At 40.0% G+C, this 25,107-nt stretch overlaps 1 protein-coding gene across 1 annotated transcript; it reads right to left on the bottom strand.

Moving 5' to 3' along the window:
* Nucleotides 1-442: 442 nt before the first annotated feature.
* On the bottom strand, nucleotides 443-18,301 carry ARF4 (ARF GTPase 4). The gene is made up of 6 exons (XM_074284298.1): nucleotides 16,444-18,301; nucleotides 9,234-9,314; nucleotides 8,937-9,046; nucleotides 3,588-3,659; nucleotides 2,442-2,567; nucleotides 443-1,397 (listed from the first exon to the last, which is right to left on the bottom strand). Exons 1-6 carry the CDS (start codon nucleotides 16,508-16,510, stop codon nucleotides 1,311-1,313), a joined length of 543 nt encoding a protein of 180 aa, XP_074140399.1. The 5' UTR covers nucleotides 16,511-18,301; the 3' UTR covers nucleotides 443-1,310.
* Nucleotides 18,302-25,107: the final 6,806 nt, after the last annotated feature.

Genomic DNA, 25,107 nt, shown 5'->3' with positions numbered 1-25,107 from the left:
ATCTGTCTGAGACAGCAAATCTCCTCCCAGAGAGCAATCGGCAGTCCCTGGAGACAACAGCACATTACAAAACTCAGGCTCAACCTGCATAAACTCTCTTAATCCCGTCTAACGCACCAGAGGACAATTCTTATCTCCCTTAACTCTAGAGCCTTCTAAGGTTTCCTCCAATTTATCATTATTTCACCTACCTAGTGGTTGGCATGTTGGCTCCCAGCAGAACAGGTACTATCGTTGAATCCCTAATACTCAGCACAAGGCCTAGCATGCAGCTGGTACTTAATAATCATAATAAAGCCAAGTCAAAAAGCATTTAACAGAAACTCATAAATTCAGGTTTGGGACAACTTATTGTGCCTTTTATTTTTTTAACTTTTAATCATCATAAAACTTTACTATCAAGTATAAACTTCCGAGATTAAAAAAAGGACAGACCCAATTATATATTTTATCATTTTATTAGGAATAATTTCAAGTGGGTTATGAAGAAACTAATTCATTATTGAGTTTGATGAATTTTCCAAAATCTCTTAATGAAGATATGTTCACCAATAAACAATAAAACATCAGCTGAACTATGATACACTGGGCAAAAAGTCAGGCTGATACCAAAAGCAACATGCAACATAAAAAAAGATACAATATAAAGGAAGACAATCTGCTGAGTATTAAAAGCCACCTCAGTATCAAGTCTTTGCCACCAGCACAAAATTAATTACCCATAAAGTCCAAATCACACGAAGATAAGCAGGGCTGGTTAATAAAAAAGTTCCAAAGTCCCTCAGTTGCAGGAAATCTGAATAGTGTTTTAGAGCATTTTCTTGGCTGGCAGCAGCAGTATTAGAAAGTCTTTTTGGCAAGGGAGAGAAATAAATACAAATGGAATGCTACGTTTTGAAATCAGCAGACTGTCCAAGGAATGACATAAGGTATCAGTAAAATAGCAAGGGGAAACTTGAAAACATTATTTATTGGGGCTCAAAAAAAACATTCAAAACATATTCATTTAAAGGTTGTCACAATAGCTACGTCCAGGCATTTAGGCCGAGGGAAGTAAAATCATAAGAGTACACTTTTTTTTTTTCAAGTTAAGGAGAAATTTTTTTTTTTAATCCCAAGTATAACTGCCAGAATAGCAACATTAAACTTGGTAAACAATAATTGGCAACAAAATAAGTTTAAATGCTGTAAAATCCTGCCCAAACCAGTTCCAAGATACCATTTAATAACCAAGATGCAAACTAATTTTGTTGTAACAAGCCTAGATCCAATTCTATCAAACATGTCCTTGGTTAGTTATCCAGTTGGATTTAGCGTTTTGAGAGCTCATTTGACAGCCAGTCAAGACCCTCATACAGACCGGTTCCTTGTGTGGCACAGGTAGCTTGAACATACCACTGTGTAGAAATAAGAAAATAAAAAGGCCAATTAACATGAGAAAACAGTCTATTAAACTTTGGAAATATTTTCTAAATCAGAACAAAGCAAAAAAATGGATTTCCTACAAGAATATTCTAAAAGTTCATAACACAGAAGAAACTGAAATTTTTATTTGCAGACTATGCTAAGATTCTCTCTTTGAAAGCAAATATATATATTTTTCCTGAGACAATTGGGGTTAAGTGACTTGCCCAGGGTCACACAGCCAGGAAGTATTAAGTGCCTGAGGCTAGATTTGAACTCAGGTCCTCCTAGTGTCCTATCCACTGCACCACCTAGCTGCCCAAAAGCATTTTTTAAGGTCAATAACTGATGAATGCTTTGCAATTCCAAGCCCTGTTCTGTCAAAGAGTACACAAGATTACAACCATTTTTAGAGACCGGACAGACCTCATGTTGCTTATGTCTCCTATCTTTTAACATCTCCATCCAATATCTAATTAACTCTTGTGTGATTTTAAGTCCTAGCTCTGGGACACAGCCTTCTTGTCTATAAAGGCTTCTCCAACTTAGTGGATAATTGTTAAATAGTTAACTAAATCTCAATAAAAATAAGAGCAATCAAACAGAATTATACTAGTCCAATTAAAAAAAAATTGCCTTTTATATCAGCAGGCTACAGTTAAAGGGACTTGGGCATATTGGTTAACCTAACTCTTTAAAAATAAATAAGAACCAACAATATAAAGCACCTATGTGCAATCTGCCTTCTGGAGGGGAAAGCTCCTTAGGTGCTGTCTCTGGAAGGGAATTCAACACCCCTTACAGAGCCAAGTTAAAGAAAATGGGAGGGGAGAAGGCCCTGCCCTCCTTTGAGCCTCTGCTCTGGGTATCACACATTCCTTGCCTCTTCTTCCACCATAACAAAGTCTCCAATGAGCTATTTCCAGTAAACCTTTGGCTCTGCCTGGTTTGGTTGGGCCCACGGGCCAGCTAAGCACATGGTTCCTGATGCTGTCCACCCACCGCCTAACGCCCCCTGGTTTGGCTCCAACACTTACAGTTCTGTTGCGAAGAGACTGCAGGCCTAGTTTATCTGTCATTTCACTGATAGCCATGGCATTTGGCAGGTCCTGCTTGTTTGCAAAGAGCAGCAGCACGGCATCCCGCAGTTCATCTTCCTGAAGCTAGAAATAAATTGGCGTTAATGGCATAATTACTTGTAACAAAGTCAAACATCCATCATTAAGGTGAGCAAACCTTTCCTCCCTCTGTTCCAATCTCAGAGAATCCCCAGACGCCTTCAAACCCCCCCTCAGGGCCACCTAACAGCCCCAGCTCACATCACTCTGCAGCTACTTCATACTGACTTAGCCATGGTGCAAGTAGTTCCCCCTAAATAAATAGTTAGCTTTTTAAGGACAGGGATCTCTGGGGATTTTCCTTTGTAGCAAATGGTGCTCATGTAGCCCCTGAATAAATAAAAGGTAGCCAGGACAAGCTTAAAGCTTCAGACTCTTCACCATCAAACTCAAGGCAAAATCACATGAAGACGACCTTGCCTCGTTGCCCAAAGAGGGTTAGGGGATGGGAGATAGCAGGCATGAGGCAGGGCAGGGGCTGGAGTTTAACCAGTGCGTGCTATTCCCTATCTCCTTCACTCCTCCTGCCCTTTCCCCTTTTCTTCAGCCAAGGAAGATGGCAGCTGGAGACAGAAGCTGGTGGGAAGTCTGTACCTCCCCCACCCAGGAGTTCCTGCTGTGAAACTGATACACGAGGACTCACAATGCAAACAGGCCAAGAGCAGGCGCCATCTCTCTCCTCAAATATGCCTGGAAGGGCAGGACAAACAGGACAGCACAAGAGGGTCCTCTGCGCTCAGTTGTGCCATTAAGGCCAAAGGGTTTTTTGACACAAATGAAAGGTCACGTGGGGCAAGTGAGCTGGGTGTGACAGCAAGCACACATGACCTCATAGAGCACAATTTTTTCATCTCTAAAATAGGGGGTCTGATATTAGGGTTCCCAATGTCCCTTCTAGCACTCAATTTCCATGTCTTCAGACTCCAAGATTAAAATGTTACTGTCATCACTACTTGGTGGCACTTACTCATTTCTTTACTCTGAAAATCTATCTAGTTGAACAACATGCCAGTTTAATTTTTGATTTAATTATCTTTTTATCAATCTTTTAATTTATCTTCTTACCATTTTCTGTAGTTCTTCGGCTCCTTCTTGAATTCTCTCACGATCATTGCTATCTACCACAAAAATAAGTCCCTGGAAGGAAAAAACACTTCTGATGAGCTAATGATCAAGTAAACATACCCCCCCAAAAGCTACCTTATTTAATTCAGGATTTATTTAAAATGAATCATCCCAAATAGCATGCATAAACAACCAATTTATACCCCAAACTTACTAAATATGCTCCAAAGTCATAAAACTGACTAACTTAATTTTACTAAAATGCTTTCTCCTTCCTTCTAATTTTTCATGGGAGTACCCATAGAAATTCAAAAAGCAGGACAAAACCAAAGCATCTAACCAGTCAGGTTTTGATGATTTAATCAATAATTAACCCACCTAATTAAATATATAAAATTATAATTTGATCTACACAGATCAAAAAAGAAAATGCTAGAAAACTTGAAAAAAATATCCTAAGAATAAAGCTCATATTCATAGAACAATTTATGGTTTAGGAAATAATTCCCCAAAACTATGTTGAGAGGTAGCAACCTAACCCACTGATTGATGGAAAGGGAATTGTGTCACAAAGTCAAAAAGGAATTCTCTATCTTAAATGAAGGCCATTAACAAGGTGTTTATTCAGAAAGCCCAAGGCATGGGTAATGACTTCTCCATCTGTGTTTATGTATCAGTTCAAAAAAAGTAAAATTTGCCTGAAATTAAAGTTAATTAAAATCTTTATGCCTGAGTAGAGATTGGAATAAAGATTTCTAAGCCAGGTATTTTTTGCCACAGTATGATGATACTTAAAACTAAGCTTTCAGAACAAGAAATAATTACCTTGAGTCCTGTGTAATACTGTGGGACTCCAATTTGGATTCCCAAAGAAATGTAAGCCCCTTGTATATCTAGCTAACACTGGAAAAACAAAGAACCCCATGGATACAAAATGTAACTTTTAAATAATAAACTTTTATATGGGGGAAATGAACCATATTGTGTTATTCTTCTAATAATGAGCATGAGGAATCTGGAAAAAAAGTTTTTAATACCCAACTGATTTCATCTTGTATTGATAGCATATGGGTAGGCAAGGGGAATAACAGTTCCTCTCTAAAGCTACTACCTTTCAACTCTGGACAGCTAACAACGGTCACCAAATAATCAAGGGAATATTCAGATAAATCTCAAGTATACTTAATGATAATAGAAACAGTGTCTAACCACAGTTTCCAGAGAGCAACATAATAGCAGTGCAGAAAAGGAATTACTTTGAGCAGTAAGGAAACCTCAAAGACAACCTGACACCTAGAATCTTTCTTGCCACTTTATCCCTTTTATTGCCAAAGGGTTCCTGCTCTACTACCATACTTCTGCCAGCCTCCTCAGCCTCCACCTCTGGGAAGGTGGGTCCTCATAATTCCCCATTAGAATCCTCCTCTTCCCTACAAGACTCTTCCTCCCTGGCTTCTCTCTAGAGCTAAGCACAACTTCTCACTATTTCCCAATATACCAGGACATGAGGGATCTACATAGTACTGTTATTCATTGCTTCCCCATCTGAAACCACATGCTTGTTTTTAATTTTAGAAGGAAGTACTTTAAAATTCTCTAAGTGGTATACAATTGGACCTGACATCCAACCCAAAAAAAATCTCACTTTTTTATATCCCCTTTTCCTCTCTCCTGTTCACCTTGAACCTCCTCCTTTCCTGCTCCATTCTCTCTCTTCTAATGCCTCTTATAAAATTTTAGCGGCCAGAAGGGCCAATAATCATCTGTAACTTGGTAGATATTTTACAGAGAGTCCGGACGGTTTCATTCTCACTTCTGAGTGTCAGCCCTTCATGAATGCTTTTCGAATCTAGCTAGTGTTTTTCCCCACTGGAGCTAGCTGGACAGCTGTTCAAGTCCATTAGTTGTGGGTATTCCTCCTGAAGCAACAATAAATGAAAAATAATTTTTTTTCCCAGAGAGAACATATTTCAAATGCCAGTCAAAGGAAGCATGCCAAGATGTCCACTCATGCCTGGCAACACAGTGCAGGTGGACTAAAGAGGGGGAAGCCAGATCATATTCTTAAGTCTGTTATGTAGAAATCTCCGGGGGAAGATCCCTTATTTGCTGGCCACCCTGCAGTGTCCTCTAGCACATCACTTTCCATTCACTGCTAATTCCAGACCCTCCTCATATGGAACTCTCTCAGTAACCTCTCCTTGGATGCTTACTCCCATCCATGACTATTCCCTTTCCTTTTTCTAAGAGTCTATTACAAGGATCACTGGTGACTTCTTCATCGCCCTTCTCTATGCTGGGGTCTTTTCTCTACCCACCAGTGGCCCCTCAAAAACACTCCTGTCTTCCCAGTTCACCCTCCTCTGCTAACTCCCAAGATCCACATTAACAATCAAGCTCTGGCTCTCACCACCAACTATATCTGTTCTCTCTCCACAACAGACAAGCCTGAGTTCCTGTCTCTAAATCCATGACTACGATTGGTGCTCCCTTCTTCGTCCATCCCTCTGCCTCATTGTATTCTTCTCTCGGCACTCTTGTTGCTCCACCTCACTTAACCTCCTTCTGCAGTCTTTTTTAACCATCCAGTTTACAAGTCAACATGAGTTTCAAAAGGGTGTGTTAAGAGATGGTCTTGAAAAATTTGGAACACAAGGTTTTGCAAAGAGGAATGTTGAAAACTATCATGCATGTACTTAGAAAAATAAAAAGCTATTATTGGGGAGAAAAAGAGAGAGAGAGACAGAGAGACAGAGACAGAGAGAGAGAGAGAGAGACACAGAGACAGAGACAGAGAGGGAGAGAGGGAGGGAGGAAGGAAGGGAGAGAGAGAGAGAGAGAGAGAGAGAGAGAGAGAGAGAGAGAGAGAGAGAGAGAGAGAGAGAGAGAGAGAATTCCTCTCTTTAGTACTAAATGACAACTCATATATACTTTAATTTTTGAAAAGTCTAATCAGTTATAATTAATAGTAATAGTAGACTTATCACTGATAAGTCTAATATTAAGCAATCAACTATTACCAAATTATTAATACAATTAACATTAACAACAAGAATGTTGAGTTGTTTTGTTTTTTGTGAGGCAACTGAGGTTAAGTGACTTGCTCAGGGTCACAGCTAGCAGTGGCAAGTGTCTGAGACTAGACGTGAACTCAGATCTCAGCTGTCCCAAAAATAATAATGCTAATAATTGTTAGTAATTATTTAAGTTATAATGTTCTAATAAATAGCTTTATTTGTTTTTTAAAAGCACCTTCCTTTCATTAGACTCTGACAGTACAAACCATTTGACTATAGGTCCTGAATCCTAGTAAGGGACTCTTACCTCAAACAGCAAACATAAGCAAGTGCCAGAGTCATCTTACCCTTTTACTGGCTATAAAGATTTACCTTCAACATCTATTTCTTTCACCAGACTGTGGTTTCATCTCGCTTAAAAAGCTCCCAAGTGAAAAAACTTCCTGAACCTGGGAGAGCTGCCTGGGGTTGGGAGAGGGTTCCTGGGTTCCTCAACCAGGATGCACGGGAGGTGGCTCTCTAAGCCAAGTTTTCCAGACTCTCTATACTTCACTATTTCCCAGCCTCAGCTCTGTATTTATTCCCACTATGCTATCTTCGGTCTTCAATGACCTTAGCTAATTAAAATCTTTCAACCTCTAGCACTTACCAAAGATCACAGCTTAAAAGATGGAAGGGCTCTGAGGACATAGAGAATCCAGCTCCCTCATTTTACAGATGAAAAAATTGAGGCCCAGAGAAATATGTGATTTTTCCAAGCGGGACTCGAACAAGATGTGAATGTAGGATTTCATTTAAAGAACAGAGACCGGGACAAACTACCCTCTGCACAGTTAAGCTTATATTATATATTATTTGCAAAGAGGAATGTTGAAAACTATCATGCATGTACTTAGAAAAATAAAAAGCTATTATTGGGGAGAAAAAGAGAGAGAGAGACAGAGAGACAGAGACAGAGAGAGAGAGAGAGAGACACAGAGACAGAGACAGAGAGGGAGAGAGGGAGGGAGGGAGGAAGGAAGGGAGAGAGAGAGAGAGAGAGAGAGAGAGAGAGAGAGAGAGAGAGAGAGAGAGAATTATACTATATAAACATTATACTAGTTTAATATCTCATTGAATATAATCAAAAGGTAAAAAGCCCATACTAAAGTTCCAGTTGGATATTAAAAGCTATAATAGTAACAAAAATAATTACTATCCCCATTTTGCAGATGTGAAAGGTGAGTTGAGGAGATGTTGAGTGCTTTTCCCAGGATCACATAGTTAGTGAGTGCCTAAGGCAAGATTCCAACCTAGGGTTCTTGATCCACCTCCCCCTTCTACTCCTGGGACACTCGGCAGAGAACACATTCACACTTTCCAAACTGGTGTGTTCTCTCTCCCCCTGCCTCAGCTCCCTCCAGCTTTCTTGAACAGGCTGGGTCTCTTCTCTTAAAGGTAGAGACCATCATTGTTGCTTGTCTTTGTATCCCTAGTGCCTAGCACAAAGCCTGGCACACAACAAGAGATTAATAACAGCTCTTACCAACTATAATCAAAAGGCTTTGATGACAGACAAGAGGTTTCATCCCATGAGTAGCCTTAATAAAGAAGGGCAACACGAGGGAAAGAGGGGGGCGCACACACAAAAAGCAAGGAAATACCAATCACTTCATGTCCACAGTTACGTAATGATAAAAAATACATGAGCTACATTAGATTTTTAAACAATGCAGAAACTACATCCCCAAAATAGCCTTTTTTGGGGTGTGGGGCAAGTTAAGTGAAGTTGCCTTTTTTTTTTTTTTTTGGGGGGGGGGGTTTGAGGCAACTGGGGTTAAGTGACTTGCCCAGGGTCACACAGCTAGGAAGTGTTAAGTTTCTAAGACCAGATTTAAACTCAGGACTTCCTGACTTCAGGGCTGGTGCTCTATCCACTGTGGCACCTAGGTGCCCCCTCTTCCCTTTTCTTTTTTAAGAAAACTGTAACTGATGAAATTAAAAGTCTTCTAAAGTTTGGATTCGGTACATGAAAATGAAATTTAACTAGGTAATTACTAATATTCTGTTATTTTCTAAATTAAGGCTAAAAGTCAGTAAAGTGAGATAGTCACAAATGGTAAGTGGCTAATTCACCATTTGGGACCCAAAAAAACCCTTCTTATGGTTACTTAACCTACTTCTCCAGGCCAAATTTAGTCCATATATGAAAAAGGTGGAGTCCACCCAGAGACATGAAAGTAATGATAAGAGGAATGCTAACTCATGTGTGAGAAACAGCTTATGATATACAAATATGTATATATTTAGTATAGATATATATTCAGAGTATATAAGAAAACCCATATCATACCTGTGTGTTTTGGAAGTAATGCCTCCAAAGTGGTCTAATTTTATCTTGACCACCAACATCCCATACTGTGAAACAAATATTTTTATATTCTACTGTTTCCACATTAAAACCTAAAAAAGAAAAAAAAAAGTAACAGTCATGTAAATTGATCATTAGAATCCAATGTTGCGTATTCTATTATTCTTTTAAGGTCTAACGAGTATTTAGCAAACTTTCAAAATTAGTTTGAATTACAATAGTTTCATTACTCCCAAATTTTATACTTTACAAATTAGAATGAACCGTAATTTTCCTTACCAATAGTTGGAATGGTGGTGACTATCTCCCCTAACTTCAGCTTGTACAAAATCGTTGTCTTGCCAGCAGCATCCAAACCAACTAAGGAAATGAAGAAATTTTTAGATATTAATCTAAAGTCTGAACTACAAAATTATTTTACAAACAAACCTTACAGAACCTGAACATTAATTTTTTCTTTAATAAGTAACAAATAGAAACTTTTCTGAGGACAAATGTAAAATGACTTAACTTTTCATTAACAGCCACATCAAATATGAAAATATATAAGAATATAAACAAACAAAATTCTACTTCTTTGACTAGTATTATAAAAGAGAGGAATAGCAACAAGAAAGGATTCCCAGGTATCAGGGCAAAAATAGCCTTAGTGTCTCTAAACATCATCTTCCCCATGTAAACCATAAGTAACAGCAGAGTGTGAAGGGTAAATCTATACTGAAATCCTATACAATACACTGACCAACTGTGTGACTAAGCAAGACCAGGTAATGCTGTGCTTCAGTTTACGCATTTGTAAAGATGAAATTGGACTCAATGGTCTCTAAGCATTTTCAGCATTTAGAATATAATACATAATATTTTAAAACCTTAATAAATGTTTAGTGACTCTCTAAAATCATTTCCAGCATTGAATCTATGATCCTGTGAACCATCATCCAAAAATCAGAAAACTAAAAGAATTGGAGTAAAATTCCTCTGAAACAAAGAATACTTTTGTACTTCAGAACAGAGTATATAATAGGCCTGTTTTAAAATCTGGAAGGTAAAAAACAAAGAAACTAGAACAGGGCATATTGGCACAGTGCATGAGACTGACAAAACATTTTACTTATCTACTGCTTCACAAGATATTAAGCATTTCAGACATGCTATTTCATGTTAAAAAAGAATTACACATATCTATCAGATTGCTGGCTGTCTTGGGGAGAGAGAAAAAAATTTCAAACACAAACTTTTTTACACAAATGAATGTTGAAAATTCTCTTTACATGTATTTGGAAAAATAAAATACTGTTTTAAAAATGGGAAACGCCTTATTTCACAAATGAGAAAACAGGCCCTGAGGGTCTGAGCAAAATAGTTTCAGTCCACCCAGCCTTTTGCAACAAAGACTGAAAAGACTTGGAGGCCCTAGGTCTCCACAGCACAGTGGAAGGCTTCCCAGCATAGGGGGGAACTGAAGGAGGGAAGTAAGGAGGGAAAGCTTTCTTACTAACAAAACCCACAATAAATAAAAGAAAAAAAGGCAGCTCTAGGTCTCAGGTTGTGCAGTTATTACAGAAGGCATCTAGACACAAATAATTAAATTCCACTTTGTCTATCTTTACTGAATATCCATACTATATTTTGAAAAGAGCTTCTGAGACTTTATCCTGGCCACAGAATTAGCTATTAATTTGCAGCAGTTGAAAAAAAAAAATACCAGCTAATAATTTAAAAGAACAGAATAAAATGATATATAAATGCAAATCTTGGGAAACCTGACAATCTTTAAATATCAATTCTGAGCATTCATTTAATGAGTGAATAACAGCACACAATGATTATAACTTTTTGAGAAAAAACATCAAATTTCCCCATTTGGTTTTTGTTATATTACTGAAGACTCAAACAAACTAAAAAGTTGTTTTTTTTCTACTGAAGTAGAAAAAGCCCATGCTTTCAAACTAATTTTAATTTATTATATTATTACTCACTTGACCCATCACCTCAAACACTGATAAATTAATTTTCAATTTTCTTTCAAAAAGGAAAGGGGGGAGGTAGAGGAAGAAAGGAGCAGCAGGGCCTGTGATTTCATCATCATAAGGAAATCTTAGCATAGAATTCTCTCGAAGACCAGTAATTTATAATCTCAGAGTTAGCTGGATCCCAGAGATTAGGAAATTTGCCCAGGCTTCATAAAGCCAGCACAGATCAGAATGGGACACTCTTAAACCCAAGTTTTCCTGACACCAAAGTGGGATCTCTAACCATCATCATGCTGTCTCTCATGGGCCCATTACTAAATGTAGTAGAGGATCATTAACTTCTGCAAAGAAATCCTAGTCTTTACTTTCTCTTTCCTTATTCATCATGCATCATGGCTTATACTTTTAACCACTCTTTCCATAGTCACTGTTGCTGATTTTTGTCTTAGAGAGGAACCTATTACCTTCTCTAAGTATGTCAAACAAATTTAGACATTTTGAAGAGTGAAATTTTTAAAATGTGCAATACACCACTAAAATAGCTCAACTCCCTTGAGCATCTTCACCAGGACTACAGGGAGCTCCAATTTCCTACATAGCTAAACTCTATCCATTAACTATCTGGCATCCCCAGTGGTAGTGGGAGGGAATAAGGAAGACAGAGAGCTTAGTCCATGACAGATAAAATCCAAAGTGACTTTACTCAATCAAAATTTAACACTGAAGCAAAACTAATCACATAAAGTTGTTGGTTTAAGAATTAATTACCTACTAAGTACCAGAATATGTGTTTTAAAAATAAAAACCAACGATGACAACTAAATTTTAGTATCTTTGTAAATCAATATATAAAAAGACTAGTAAATGGCAACTAAATGGTGCATCATGAAATTGCTTCAATGATCTATAGTGTCTAATAAAATGTGTTTAATAACACAGGATAAACTGATATTATGTACAGACACCCACCCACCCTATATTTATTAATTAGAATACTACTAATTCACTAGTGCTAACAATTTGAATATGAACTTCCTAATGTTTCCACATATATAATATACATATATACAATGTAAATTATATACAAGTTTGATTAAAACATATATTATGAAGTTATTAATTTCTATTTCTGTTATAGCTGAATTTAAAAATTATACATAAGACAGTGAATTACCCACAGCATTTTATGATACTTGACACCCCCCAATACTCTGGCCCCTGGAACAGTGCAGCAAGTGCTATGAATCCAAATGTAGCATACATGTAGTAAAGAGCTGTGCTGAGCTCTGGCAAGGGCCAGTGGAATCTGCTTGTGCCCAAACAGATCAGAAATAACTGCTGGTAGACAAGCACCCAGACAGGAAGGTAGCACCCTTACAGGGCAGATGCTCTTTATCTACATGACTACACTAAGTTAAGGATAGAGTTTCAACTCTTAACAGCATAAAACTGAAACTTGGCAAGTTCTTGCATCAACTTTAAATTTTTGGTATTCCAGAAACACCCCCAAGCCAAAGTAAATATTGATTTCTCAGACAAAATGTTTAGATGTCAAATATTTAGATGAATATTGAATTGAATGATTTTTTAAAATATCCTGACAGTCTGACAGTCACTGAGGGGGAAGGGGTGGGTGTCAATAAACCAATTCTGTCAGTACAGGGAACTTTCACCGAAATAAAGTCAGGCTAGATAAGAATCTCGGCTTCTGCATCATCAGCAAAAATTTACCTTATAGTTTGAAGTTTTCACTAAAGCTCCTTTCACTTCTAAAACTGTAAAAAATGCTGGATATCTCAATATAAGGAGAATAAAACCTTCCAATTTCTTTCCATGAGTTTGTTATGAACCTTCCTAAAAGGAATGGAGATCTAGAAGCCTGTGCTGTGGTTGTCCTTGCCACTAACTTACTACGAGACTGTGGACAAGTCATATCCTTCTACCAAGACTCTACCAAGAATAATGGATTGGATTAGATGACAGTAAAGAAATCCCTAATTGAAACTCGCCCCCAAAGACAAGCAAGTTCATGCTCTTCACCATTTCCAGAAAGCCTAGTCATGCCAGCAGGTTGTATAATTCTCTTCTATCCACAAGACCCAAAGCCCCTCGGTAAGATCCCTGAGGGCAGGGAGTGTTCTGTGTCGGGCACATAAAATAAGGCATGTGAAATGAATAAATGTTTACTGATTTAAAACATGCCACATTTAATATTCTCTGTGTGTCTGTGAGAGAGACATAGAGACAGAGAAAGAATGGAGGTGTGTAATATTCCATTTGAAGAAAAAGAAAAAAAAAAAACAGGATCTGAAAGCGTTTCATTTTTGGAGCTCATTAGATGTGTTTAGTGCTAGTGGATCCGGGGAACATAAATAAGACCAGTAAGTAGAAGATGTGCTTCACTGTTAGGAGGTTTATCACTCTATTCAAACAATGTTTAACATGTTTGGAAAATTATGAAATGGAATCATTTATTAGGTAAGGGTTTCTAAATAACCAACCTGTAAAATAATGGAACTGGGTTAAGGTACCTTCCAGATCTAAAAAGATGATCCTATGACCTTAGAAGCTACTTCCAAGAATTCCTGCATTCAAATCTAGCTTTAGACACTTACTAGCTAAATAACCCTGGGCAAGTGATTTCATTATGATCTAACCTCCCAGGTTAAGAAATAAGCTATCTGTAGAGCATTTTGCAAACCCTGAGGAATTATATTAATGCTAGCTATTATCAGTAATATTCTTATTTTGATAAAATAAACACTAAACAGGACATCTTATCAGTAAGATATACTCTGACTATCAAGTTCAAAACAGTATTATAATCTGCCCCCCCCCAAAAAAATTTCTAATTCATATCTCATCAGAAATCCAAGTTAAGGATAAATCATTTTCCAGACAAAGTCAAGTATCATTTCTACAATTTCTCCTTTATAACTTCATTTTGCTACAGCAGTTTAATTGGTATTAAATAGCTTAAAGCAAAAGTGACCAATTTCTTATAACTACTGAAAATTATTTAGAGACAAAAGGCAGAAAATAGAAAACTCTTAAAAAAAACATTTCTATAATAGTCTGGTAGCTAAGTGATCATAACCCAATTTCCCTTTTAAAAGTTACTGGCTCAGCAGGTCTGAGGGTTACCTCATAAAAAGGAACAGGTGGAAACACGTGCAAAGTGCATTCTGGTTGCAATGAACAAAATCATGCCCTTTAAATTTTAAGATTTTGGAAGGGCAAGAGGTTTCATCAGATTCTCTCATCCTAGCTACACTTAAGACAAAAGAGAAAACCTCAATCTTGAAATTAAAACAAAATTCTTCTTAGTTTTTATATATATATAAACTGTAATATCTTTGAATTGGAATGTATTTAATCAATAATCTTCCATATCGAGGAACATGAAAATCATTTTAAATAAAGGGAGCCTGATAATCAGCAGAAGTACAAATGAAAAAGCAGAAAACCTAAATGAAAAAAATTTCAATTTAAATTTAGAACAAGAGGTTTCTTTTGATCTAGGAAAATGATAAGTAGAAATATAAGTAGTTGATACTTCTATAATTCTTCCAAAACCTTTTACATACTTTCTCACATGGCAGTAGATAAAATTAAAACTTCCCTCAATATCCTGCCCCCTTGCTTTCAAATCAGGGTTTTCACACTCTTCACACAGCACACTCCAGAAAAGAGTCCCTTTGGCCAGTTTGGACAAACAGTAATTAAGACAGTGGGGACTGAAAAAAAAACCTCAATTCATTTCCTATGGGTCTGAAGTAAAAGGACCTATTCACAGTATTTTTTGCCAAGAATATAATCAGGTGTAATTGACTATCTTTATCGTAAAGGTCAGAAATTAAATTACAGTTCAAAGTCCTTCCAGATTTCTAATCTCTCTCCATGTGGCCAGATTTCAACCATTTAAAGTTGGGTTGGTTCACAAAGTAAAAACTGAAAACCAAGCGCCCATTCATGCACTGGGACGTGGGTAAACAATTGGTGGTACACAAATACAATAAACTTACTGCACCATGAGAAAAGACAAAGAGAAACATGAGAAGAGTCAAATAAACTAGAAAGGAAAAGGGAAATGTATGCAATTATTATAATAACGTAAATGAAGGGGGTTGGGGTTGGACCTATGATTTCATTGGCACAGGAAAGTACCAATGAGTAAGCTCCTTTTCTCTCAGTGCAGCTCAAAACTTCTGGGTAACTTAGAGTTAGGAGAGCTATGAGGCACTGAGGGCTTCCTGCTTCAAAGCAAGTTCTTTGTTGGCAATGCCAGGGTGCACTCCCGTAGAATGAGAACCACTAAAGGTTTCAGAAGTGAGATTTTTACACACAAGCGTTTGGGTTCCCGAGAATCAAACGCGTTCTGAGATGGTGGATTCCAGGTCTGTACTACTGAATGTGTTTATCAATTTGTTTAAACTGTTCTTACTCGGTTATAAGAAAAAGGCCAGGAAAGGGGAGATGACTGGGATCAATGACTTAAATGAAAAATACAAGACAGCATGTGAAAAAAATCTGTGTTGGGTTGAAACTGAAATCTAACACACAAGTGAAGCCTCTTCACAAGGGAAGCCCCCAAAATAAAGCCTTGAAGAAAGACCCCCCTGACTCCTTTCTAGCCTATCTTCAGCACTAACTATCTTCAGCACAAAATCTGGAGAAACAAGAGCAAAAACCAGAGAAAAAGAACTCAACGTTAAGTCACATTTCACACGGACTTACCTTGTTCTCATGATCCTTTAAAAAGTTTCTTTTTAAAAGTCTGATGTCACCGTAGTGATCATCACACCAGAACATTTTTTCCGGGTGTAAGAACAGAAACAATTACAAACTACACACTGCTAGTTCCTTCCAATCCCTTTTTCACTCTTCCGGCGGCGGGGACCTGCCTGAACATGGAGGGCTCTGAGGAGAGTCGCTTTTCCTCTCCCTCGGAGCCAGCCACCTGGCCTTTACCTGAGTGAAGAGACCCTAAAAAGCACCCCATAAATTCAGGGATGTTTTAGAGAGTTTCTGAGTTCGTTCGCTCTGCTATCAGCTGCAGTCAAGGGGTCAACAAGGAGGCGTCAAGCACCTACTGTGTGCCAGGCGCGGAGAGTGCACACACAACTTCTAGAAGCCGGGCTGGCGCCCGAGGACCTGGTACAAACTCCGGCTCTATTCCCTGACGTGACCTTGGGGAAGCCAATGAGTTCCCTGGGCCTCAGTTTCCACATCTCTAAAATAGGAGGTTTCCACGCCCCCTGAATCCCTCCCCATTCTAGATCTGGCTGCGAGGTTTGAGTTGGTCGGGGGAGGCGAGAACACGAGACACCCGGTCTGGCCTCCTGCCTCCCCGCACACAACTCGCGATCCCCTCCTCGCTTCCTCAGTAGGTCCCTGCTGACCCACCCCGGCGAGGGCACAAGGCTGGGGTTCCCAGAACGTCCACACTGAGGGGGGCGGAGGACCGGCCAGCCCCAATTCCCCATCCCCCACCCGGAGCCTCGGCCCGGCCTCACCCATTAGGATGCGCATCTGCTTCTTGCCGAAGAGGCGGGAGAAGAGCGACGAGATGGTGAGGCCCATGGCGGCGGTGACGGGAACAGAAGCGGCGGTGACGGGAACGGACGGGGGCGGCGGGCCCCACGGCCTGCGTGGCTCTGCTCGCGGCTTCCGTGCGGAGGGGCAGCCCCGACACCGGCGGGCTCGGGCTCGGCTCGGGCTCGGGTTCGGACTCAGAAGACGACAGCGGCAGTCACCGGCGGCGGCTCGGCGGGCATTTATTGTAGTACTGGGGCGCTTGCGCTCGAGAGCTCGCGCTCGGGCTCTGCCACGTCACGCGGCGGCGGTCACGGCGGCGGCGGCTCCAACGCGGACAGAATCGCGTCAGCGCTTCCAACCCCGCCTCGCCTTTCCCCGCCCCCTTTTCCTGCCGGCTGGACTCCACCGCGTCTGCGCCCAGGCGAGAGGGCGGGGCCTAGAAGGGAGGGGAGGAAGTGACAGCACGATGCCCGCCCACTCTCTCGCCCTACACCGGTCGGAGACCAATGGAAGGCACAGGCGGCCCCGTACCGTCCCCCTCCACGTCCTCTTTTTTAATCAGCTGTGTGCCGATTCCGCAGCTTCCGCTCCGTGGAATTATGGGAATTAAAGTCTTTTCTCGCCGCCCCGCCCTTCAAGGGCGCGGCCACTTATTGTGGATAGTAGAACCTACTCTGCGTCGCTCCGGAACCGCCCCATCCGTCACGTGACGGGTAGAGTGGGTCAAAGGAGGAGTGGTTCCTCTGACCGGAAGTGGGGCAGGGTCATAGTTAGCCCAGGGGTAGAGCGAACTTCGCGTGTCCTTCCGGCGGGCGACGCCCTGGCCACGCAGCTGACTCCCTGAGCGCTGATCCGGTCTGACCCGGAGCGGGCAGGAAGCCGAGCCCCGGGCCGCGTTTTCTTGTTTCCGCTCCGGAACGGATGGGATGGAGGAAGGGAGGGAGGAAGCAGCCTGGAGGTCGAGCCGGAAGGAAACGGCGCAGAGGCTCAGCCTACGCACCCCTATTGGACAGATGAAAAAACGGAGGTCCACAGAGTGGGGGCGGGGGTCCTCAAGATCCCAGAGCTAAGCCGGAAGGCGCCGGCGCAGAGGCCAGCCTCCTCGCCCCCATTGGCCAAACGAGTAAACTGAGGGCCTCGGGAGTGTGAAGGGACCTCAGATCCCAGAGCTGGCGCGTTCTCAGGAGTGCTTAGTCCAGTTCCGTCTCAGGACAGAAGAATGCAAAGTCCCTCAAGGAGAAGGAAAAAGGGGTGTTTGAAAGCGGGATCGCCCGCCCCGGAAGAGGGTGGCGGCCCCCTGCTGGGACCCCGGGCTTAGTCACCTGCCCGCGGACGGGGGACGTCCTAGCCCGGCTTTGCGCCTGGATCCCTGGGATCAGGCCAACCCCTCTGGGGCCCAGCTGTCCCGCTTGTAAAATGCGGGAGCTGGGGTCTGAGCGCCGGCGGCCCTGCCCCTCCCGAGCCCTCCTCGCTTGTCCTCCCGCGAGTACCAGGCTTCGGAAGGGGAGACAGAGCCGCCCGGGCCCTGCCTGCGGCTGCTGCCTCTACGGGCGGCACCGACCTGGGCGTGGCCACCAACCAAAACAGGACTTTATTGTAAAGGGGGGGGAGGGGTGCATACTTAGGGCGCAGAGAACTGGGGGAGAGGGAGATAGTTGGTTTGGAGCCTTGGATGCCGAATCTGCTTTGGGTGTTAACCTAATTTTATCCTAAATTTCTATTGTAAGCAAACTCTCTGTTTATCACTATAATGTTATACCACGGGATGATATTGGGGAGAAAAATCAAAGGAGGATCCTTAAGGTAACTGTCTTTTTAAGAAATAAAAAAGCACAATGGGACCCTATATTTTCTCTACTTCCAGCTCTCGTATGTATGATAAGATCATAAGATTTCTTAATGAATCTTCATCAATATCAAAAGAAGATGCAATGAAATGTATATTTACAAAGGTAAACACCTTTGTGTTAGTCTCTGGAGACAGAACTACAAAAAATGAAATCCTTTATACATAGGGAGGTCTTCCATATATTCCAATTTGCAGATATTTTGTCAGTCACCAAAGTTACTAAGTCCCTGTTACTATGCCAGTCGCTATGCTAAGGCTGGAGATAGAGAAAAGACTCCCTGCCTCCAAAGATGATCCAACCTAACCAGGAGACAGTATGCAATTAAATATGTACAAACAAGGAAATAAGAGAGGGGAGGCATTGGAATTAGGAAAGACTGCCTGAACAAGATGGATTTGAAGGAAAACAGGGAAGCCAGGAGGTGAATGATAACGCTCCAGGCATTGGAGAACAAGCCAGAGAGAATCCCAGGAGCTGAGACATGATGTATCCTGTTTGTGGAACAGCCAGGAGGCCAGAGTACTTGGCAGGCAGAAAGGTATAAGAAAATAGGGAAAGAAAGGGTGGGGCTCAGTGGTGCAGGACTGATTATCAAGCAGAGGATTTTGTAGTGGATCCTTGAGGCAATAAGGAGCCACTGGAGGTGGCTGGGGAAAGAATGTTTGGAAATGGGGGGAGTTGCACTGGACTAATCCAACAAGCCCCTGAATATTTGGAGACGTCCTCAGACAGATCCTTAGCTAATCAGAAGTTCAGTCTAACAGGGCAATGGGAGGGATGATTAATGGATGCAAGTCAAACATATGAAAAAATGCCTGCTGGTCATATGTAGATTATTAGATTTACAATGGACTAAACTATCAGCCTGTTGTCTTTGTATCCAAGGACAAGCATAGCATATGGCATGAGTTGGGCCCAGAAGTAAACAGGAGAAAGACAGCAGGGATATTGTAGGGTATTTTCAGAGATCTCAGTCTTTCCTGACTCTAAAATCCATCTTTTTAACGTTTTTTTGAACATATTTTCTAGAAATTTGCATGATTGTAGATAATGAGACAATACATATTATGTAAGGGGCAATGGAGGGATGCATAATGGACACAAGACAGCTACAATAGAGTATGGCTTATGTGCAAATAGTATTATAAGACCTATCATGCAGGAAACATGGGACCAAAAAAGGAGAGAGACCAAGCATGTGTCTTGAGCAAGGAAAAAAACAGCCAACACGGATGCCTTACTAGGACCCACAAAATTGAAGAAGCCCCTGAGGTCTTTTTTGAAGATCTCCATTTCATTAATGGCACATATTCTTCATGGAGGATTTTCAGAAGGAGCTGAGCAAGATAGGATCAGGTGGTGAAGGGCCACTGTGTGCAAAGTCAAAGAGTGCCCATAACGGTGAAATAGTGAATCCAGTCCAACAGAGAAAACATTTTTCAAGCATTTGAGATTAAGGCATTATGCTACATTATTAGTCTCAACTTTTATGAATGAAATTACTTATTAAATGTTAATTATTAATATGTAATATAATGATAATTATTAATATATATAATTATATATATTAATATACTAATTATCATTTGATAATTTAAATAAATTAGTAAATTAAATATGAGATTAGTTTTATTTAGCAAATATCAGGTTGAAAAACTCCTATGAACCAAAAGAGGTGGTAACATAATCTGAAGTCATTATGTGCAAAGAAACTTTTATACAAAGATTGGAATCCAGGAAAACTTGGTCAGAAAAGTGAAAATGTGACTGCAAAGGAATCATCATAGTTTTATATGGACATATTTATAGACAGAAAAAGGTCGTTTCTTTTTCATCTGAAAGTTTAAATCTTATTTCATTTAATCCAGAGTCTACCCGGATTGGTTTGGTTAGCAAGGAATGACATTAAGAAAGCATTGTAAAGCCTTTTTTGTAGGCTATATGTAGACAGTAATAAGCTCTGTCCTATTACAGATACATTTGGCCCAATCTTTTGATGCCAAAATTCTTTTAAAGAGGTGACTGCAGCTAGCAGAGCCCAGGTCTAGAAGCTTTAGAGGAGTACTAAATAAAATGGAACACATAAATCAGAATAAAGAAAAACAGAATGTCAGCAGTCAGATTTAAAAGGGAAAGGTACCTAAGTGTCTCGAGAGTCATTAATTCTTGCTCTGATTCTACTTTATTATGAATAGGAATTAGAATCTAATTCATATGGTACAAAATATTAATGGTAGCACTATTTATGATCACAAAAAGAAATAAAATTTGTGCCCACCATTTGGGGAAAATGACTGAACAAACTGTGGTATGTGAACTTAATGATGCTATAAGGAATGCTCATCATGAAGAGCCCACAGAAAGATGGAAAAGACTTATGTGAAGTGATGTAGAGTGAAGAAAGAAGGGCCAAAAGAACAATAACTGCAACGATGCAAATAAAAACTAAGAAGTGATATTTGGGTTGTATACAGTGGATATCACTGATACTTTACAAAGTGAAAACATTTTCCTTTGTTCAGTACATTACTCCTTTTTGGCTATCTGGACAATCCAAATCAGTATTATATAAATGTAAGTTACAATTATTAGTTGTACTATACTAATCATAATACATTTCTGTGCCCTTCCAAACTAGTTTGTTTACCAAGGCTAAATTATGGCAAGAGACAATAGTTTCCAGATTTCCATTTGGAAATAAGGAATAGCTACTGGCTGATGGAGAAGACAAACCCCTGAAGGTGAAGTGAATGATTTATTAATGTCAGTTATTTAAGTACACAAGTGAGAAAACAAGATACCAACATGTACACACATACCTAACTACATCCTAATTCAAATACTGAACAGACCCATGTAAAAAATGAGGCAAGGCGATGAAAATGGAGTACTTTCTTACCAGGAGAACAGTGAAAGCTCTGTTTGTTAACCATTACTCCAGGAATTTTCTCCCAGCTTTTACTCTTTATCTTCATATCTCAACATTATGGAATAACTGTTAAAGCATTAGAGTAGAGATCAGGAGATTTAAGTTTTCAGATCTGATTCTGTCAAGCAATCCCTCTTGAGCTTCAGTTCCTCATTTAAAAAGTGAAAAAGTCAAACTAAATAATTCCCAAGGACCCTGCTAGTTATAAAACTGTGTGTATCATAAGAAAGGAACTTAATGATTTGCTAGATGTTTTAGATCAAGATGGCTTTTTCAATATTTATTATGATAGCTGAGGATTGAGAACTAATCATTTAGATGACAGCATCCACTTTTTAATACTTTTGATACTTTCAAAGTTATCAGAACCTTTAGTTTATGGTTTAAAATGTTCATGCCTAATCCGTGGCACAGGAAACATGCAGATTGATTAAGAATTTTTCATGGGACTTATCCAACTATTCTGGAGAGCAACTGGGAACCATGCCCAAACAGTTATAAAATTGTGCCTACCCTTTGATCTGGCACTGCCATCACTGGGTCTTATCACAAAGCAATCATAAAAGAAGAAAAAGGACCCACTTGGGCAGAAATATTTGGAGCAGCTCTTTCTGTAGTGGCAAAGAACTGGAAAATGAGTAGATGTCCACCAATTGGAGCTGATTAATTTATGGTATATGAAAGTAATGGAATATTATTGTTCTATAAAAAATAATGAACAAGCAAGCTGATTATAGAAAAGCCTGGAAAATTTTACATGAACTAATGCTGAGTGAAGCAAACAGAATCAGGAAAATGCTGTACAAAGCAACAAGATCATACAACGATCAGATATGATAGACTTAGTTTTTCTCGGCAGTTCAGTGATCCCAGGCAATCCCAATAAGCATTGCATGGGAAAACCATCCGCTTCAAGAGACAGACCTACAGAGACTGAATGAATGTATCACCTTTTTTTCTTCCTAATGGGTATTCCTTTTTGTTCTGATTTTCCTTTCCTCACCTAACTCATACAGAAATATATAAAAAATGAATGTAAATGTATAACCTAAAAAAATATATAAAAGAGAAATATTTCAAAGGATTATCCCGAACTTTTTCTCTCTACAACCCTCCCCTCATCTTCACTTTCCTCTAGAAATTTTCATATGCATTGTGACTAATCAATTTCTGTTACAAAATAAAAAAATAAGTAATCTACCTGGTGACTAATGGGCTCTTAGGATGAGAAATTCTTATTTTAAAACTTGTGCTACATGAGAAGATCCAATTCAGTTCCAATTGATCAGTGAACAGAACACCCAGAGAAAGAACAGTGGGAAAATGAATGTGGACTGCTTGCATTTTTTTTCTTCCCAGGTTATTTTTACCTTTCTAAATCCGATTTTTCTTATGCAACAAGAGAACCGTATAAATATGTACACATATATTGTATTTAAGATATACTTTAACATGTTTAACATATATGAGACTGCTTGCCATCTAGGGGAGGGGGTGGAGGGAAGGATGGAAAAAGTTGGAACAGAAGTGAGTGCAAGGGACAATGTTGAAAAACTACCTATGCATTTGTTCTGTCAATAAAAAGATATAATTTAAAAAACAAAAGTGCTACTTAAACCTCCAGTATTCACTGAAGCAATACAGTGCTTACTTACTGGGGGTGGGGGGGATGCTAAGAAATTATCATCTAGGCAGTCAAATGGATGTAGCTAGACCAATTTCATTCCTGATGAAAAACTTCTCTCAATGTAGACTGTCACTTGCTTAGAAACTTCAAGTCCCACTTGCCAAACAATACTGAAATCAGAAGTCCTACAACTAGTAGATTTCAGAAGTAGAACTTGAACCCATCATTTCTTATTGGCCTTTTCATCGACTTCTTGCTGCCTCTATTTTGTCTTAAAATGTTTTCATTCCCATCCTTTCTCTAAAGCATTTATTTCAGCTCCTGACACTAGAGACTGTTATTCAGAATTAGAATCGCAAACTGAAATGTTGCCTGTTCGATTGCTTTACCTCTGACTTTATGTTATAGAAGGGGCAGTGTGGCCCAGTGAGAAAAATTGGATTTTGAAATCGGGGTCCCTTAGCGCTATCTTCTACAAAGTTCTTAACCTCGTCTGAATAACAAACCCATGGGAAGTCATGAAGCCTTGGGACACATTTTTAAATGCATAAAAAGGAAACCAAGTAGACTGAAGTACAGGTATCAAAATCTCAGAAAACCCAATTACAAAGACCCCAATTAAGAACTCTTGGCACTAGATTGCCTCTGAGGTCTCCTTCAGTTGCTCCAGGCGAAGAAAGGAAAAAAAGGAATATGGCTGGCCAACGGCTGGTACTACCTCAAAAACTGAAAATGAGTCTTTCAGGTTGGTGGCAGCCCACAATGGGAATTTAGAGAGTGGGTAAACTCCAAATAATGCAAAATCAGATCTACCAAGGGAAATGTCCCTCACCTCCCACAGGTACTACCTCTGAAATCAAGGCCTCTGAAAAACAACGTTGAAGGCAGAGCTTTTGTCACTCCTATCAAACTCACTTCAAAGCTGTTTATTAAACCACTAGGGAACTTAAAATGAACGAATGTGAAAAGCACAGATTCTTGATTTCTAACCAGTTCCTCAAGGAGTGAAATAACTGGAAGATGTAGGAAGAAATTAGAATCAGGACTAAATCAACAGGTGCTTAATGCTATTTGCCCAGGATGGCACTGTAGCTTCAGTACGTCAGCGAATCTGTGATCTCACCCACGTTTACCTCTTTGGGATTGGCTTTACTTACTCCAGTACCTTTTATCGCTATATCCAATGAGTCGTTTATTCAGCAAATCCTGAGCACCTCATGAGGCAACTTGGGCAGGTAGCCTCCCAGTTTGACACTAGAGGAAGCTGTTGGAGAGCTGAAGTCACTTGTCCATTTTCCCTTAGGCAGTTTCTAAGATGGAAGTTTTACTTCTTGACACAAAGTCCAGTGCTCTGTTCACTGCCCCACACTGCCTCTCATGGCATCACTGAACTGGAAAGGGCTTTGTGGCCCCATGGGATCCAGTGGGTCCCAGGAGAGAACAGCCAAGTGCCCGTCCTTTGTATTGTAGTTGTTTGCGAACCTGCCTTATCTGGATTATTAAATCATAAACTCTCAGAGGCTGCAGGTACTCAAGTCTTTGTTGAATAAGTGACTGACTGGACTTGGTGATAAAATTTAAGTAAAAAGGAGCAGAAAGGATGAAAAAAAGGATTTTTCCCCCTTAAATAATACCAAGTCTATACAGTCTTATCCTAGTGACATTCTGAAGTCATCACAGCCTGAAGTGACCCTGATTTTTTCAAAGGTGATGCATGGGGAGTAGTGCAAAATCTGCAAAAGCTTACCACAAAGGCCCAGGGAAGACTGTGGGTCTGTCATCCTGTGAGTAGTAGCTGGTCCCCAGGCTGGCCGCTTTGGGGCGATGCAGTCTCAACTCAAGAGGGGCTTCAGAAGGGCTCCGATCTGTATTATGGGAGGTAGGACCCACACAGACAAGTCACAGATCTTGGAATATCTAAAAGTAGCAAGGTGGTGCTAAGCCTGGAAAAATCTCAGTTCAAATCTGGCCTCAGATGCTTGGAGCTGTGTGCTCTGGGTGAGTTACTTACCTCCTGCCTGAGTTTCTTCAGCTATACAATGGGATGATAATAAATCTTACCTTCCAAGGTGGATGTAAGGATCAAATTGAGATATTTGTAGAGCGCTTAGTATATTTTCTTGCATATACCAAGTGCTATATAAATGCTTATTCCCTTCTCCCCATGTAGAGGGCCACAGATAGTGGCTTTCCTCTGGCTGAAGGTTCTTATATCTTCTTATACCTTATTATCTTA

Source organism: Sminthopsis crassicaudata, chromosome 1 (assembly GCF_048593235.1).
Source record: "Sminthopsis crassicaudata isolate SCR6 chromosome 1, ASM4859323v1, whole genome shotgun sequence".
NCBI lineage: Eukaryota > Metazoa > Chordata > Mammalia > Dasyuromorphia > Dasyuridae > Sminthopsis > Sminthopsis crassicaudata.
The sequence above is the reverse complement of the archived record's forward strand: the minus strand, read 5'-3'. Positions and strand labels throughout refer to the sequence as shown.

What these genes read in the sequence shown, in the direction of transcription:
- ARF4 (XM_074284298.1), bottom strand. Translation starts at nt 16,510, where the DNA reads ATGGGCCTCACCATCTCGTCGCTCTTCTCCCGCCTCTTCGGCAAGAAG. An exon ending in GCAGATGCGCATCCTAATGG is followed by an intron (nt 9,315 to 16,443) that starts GTGAGGCCGGGC and finishes TCATTTCCTTAG; the next exon opens with TTGGTTTGGATGCTGCTGGC. An exon ending in AGTCTCTTCGCAACAGAACT is followed by an intron (nt 1,398 to 2,441) that starts GTAAGTGTTGGA and finishes ATTTCTACACAG; the next exon opens with TGGTATGTTCAAGCTACCTG.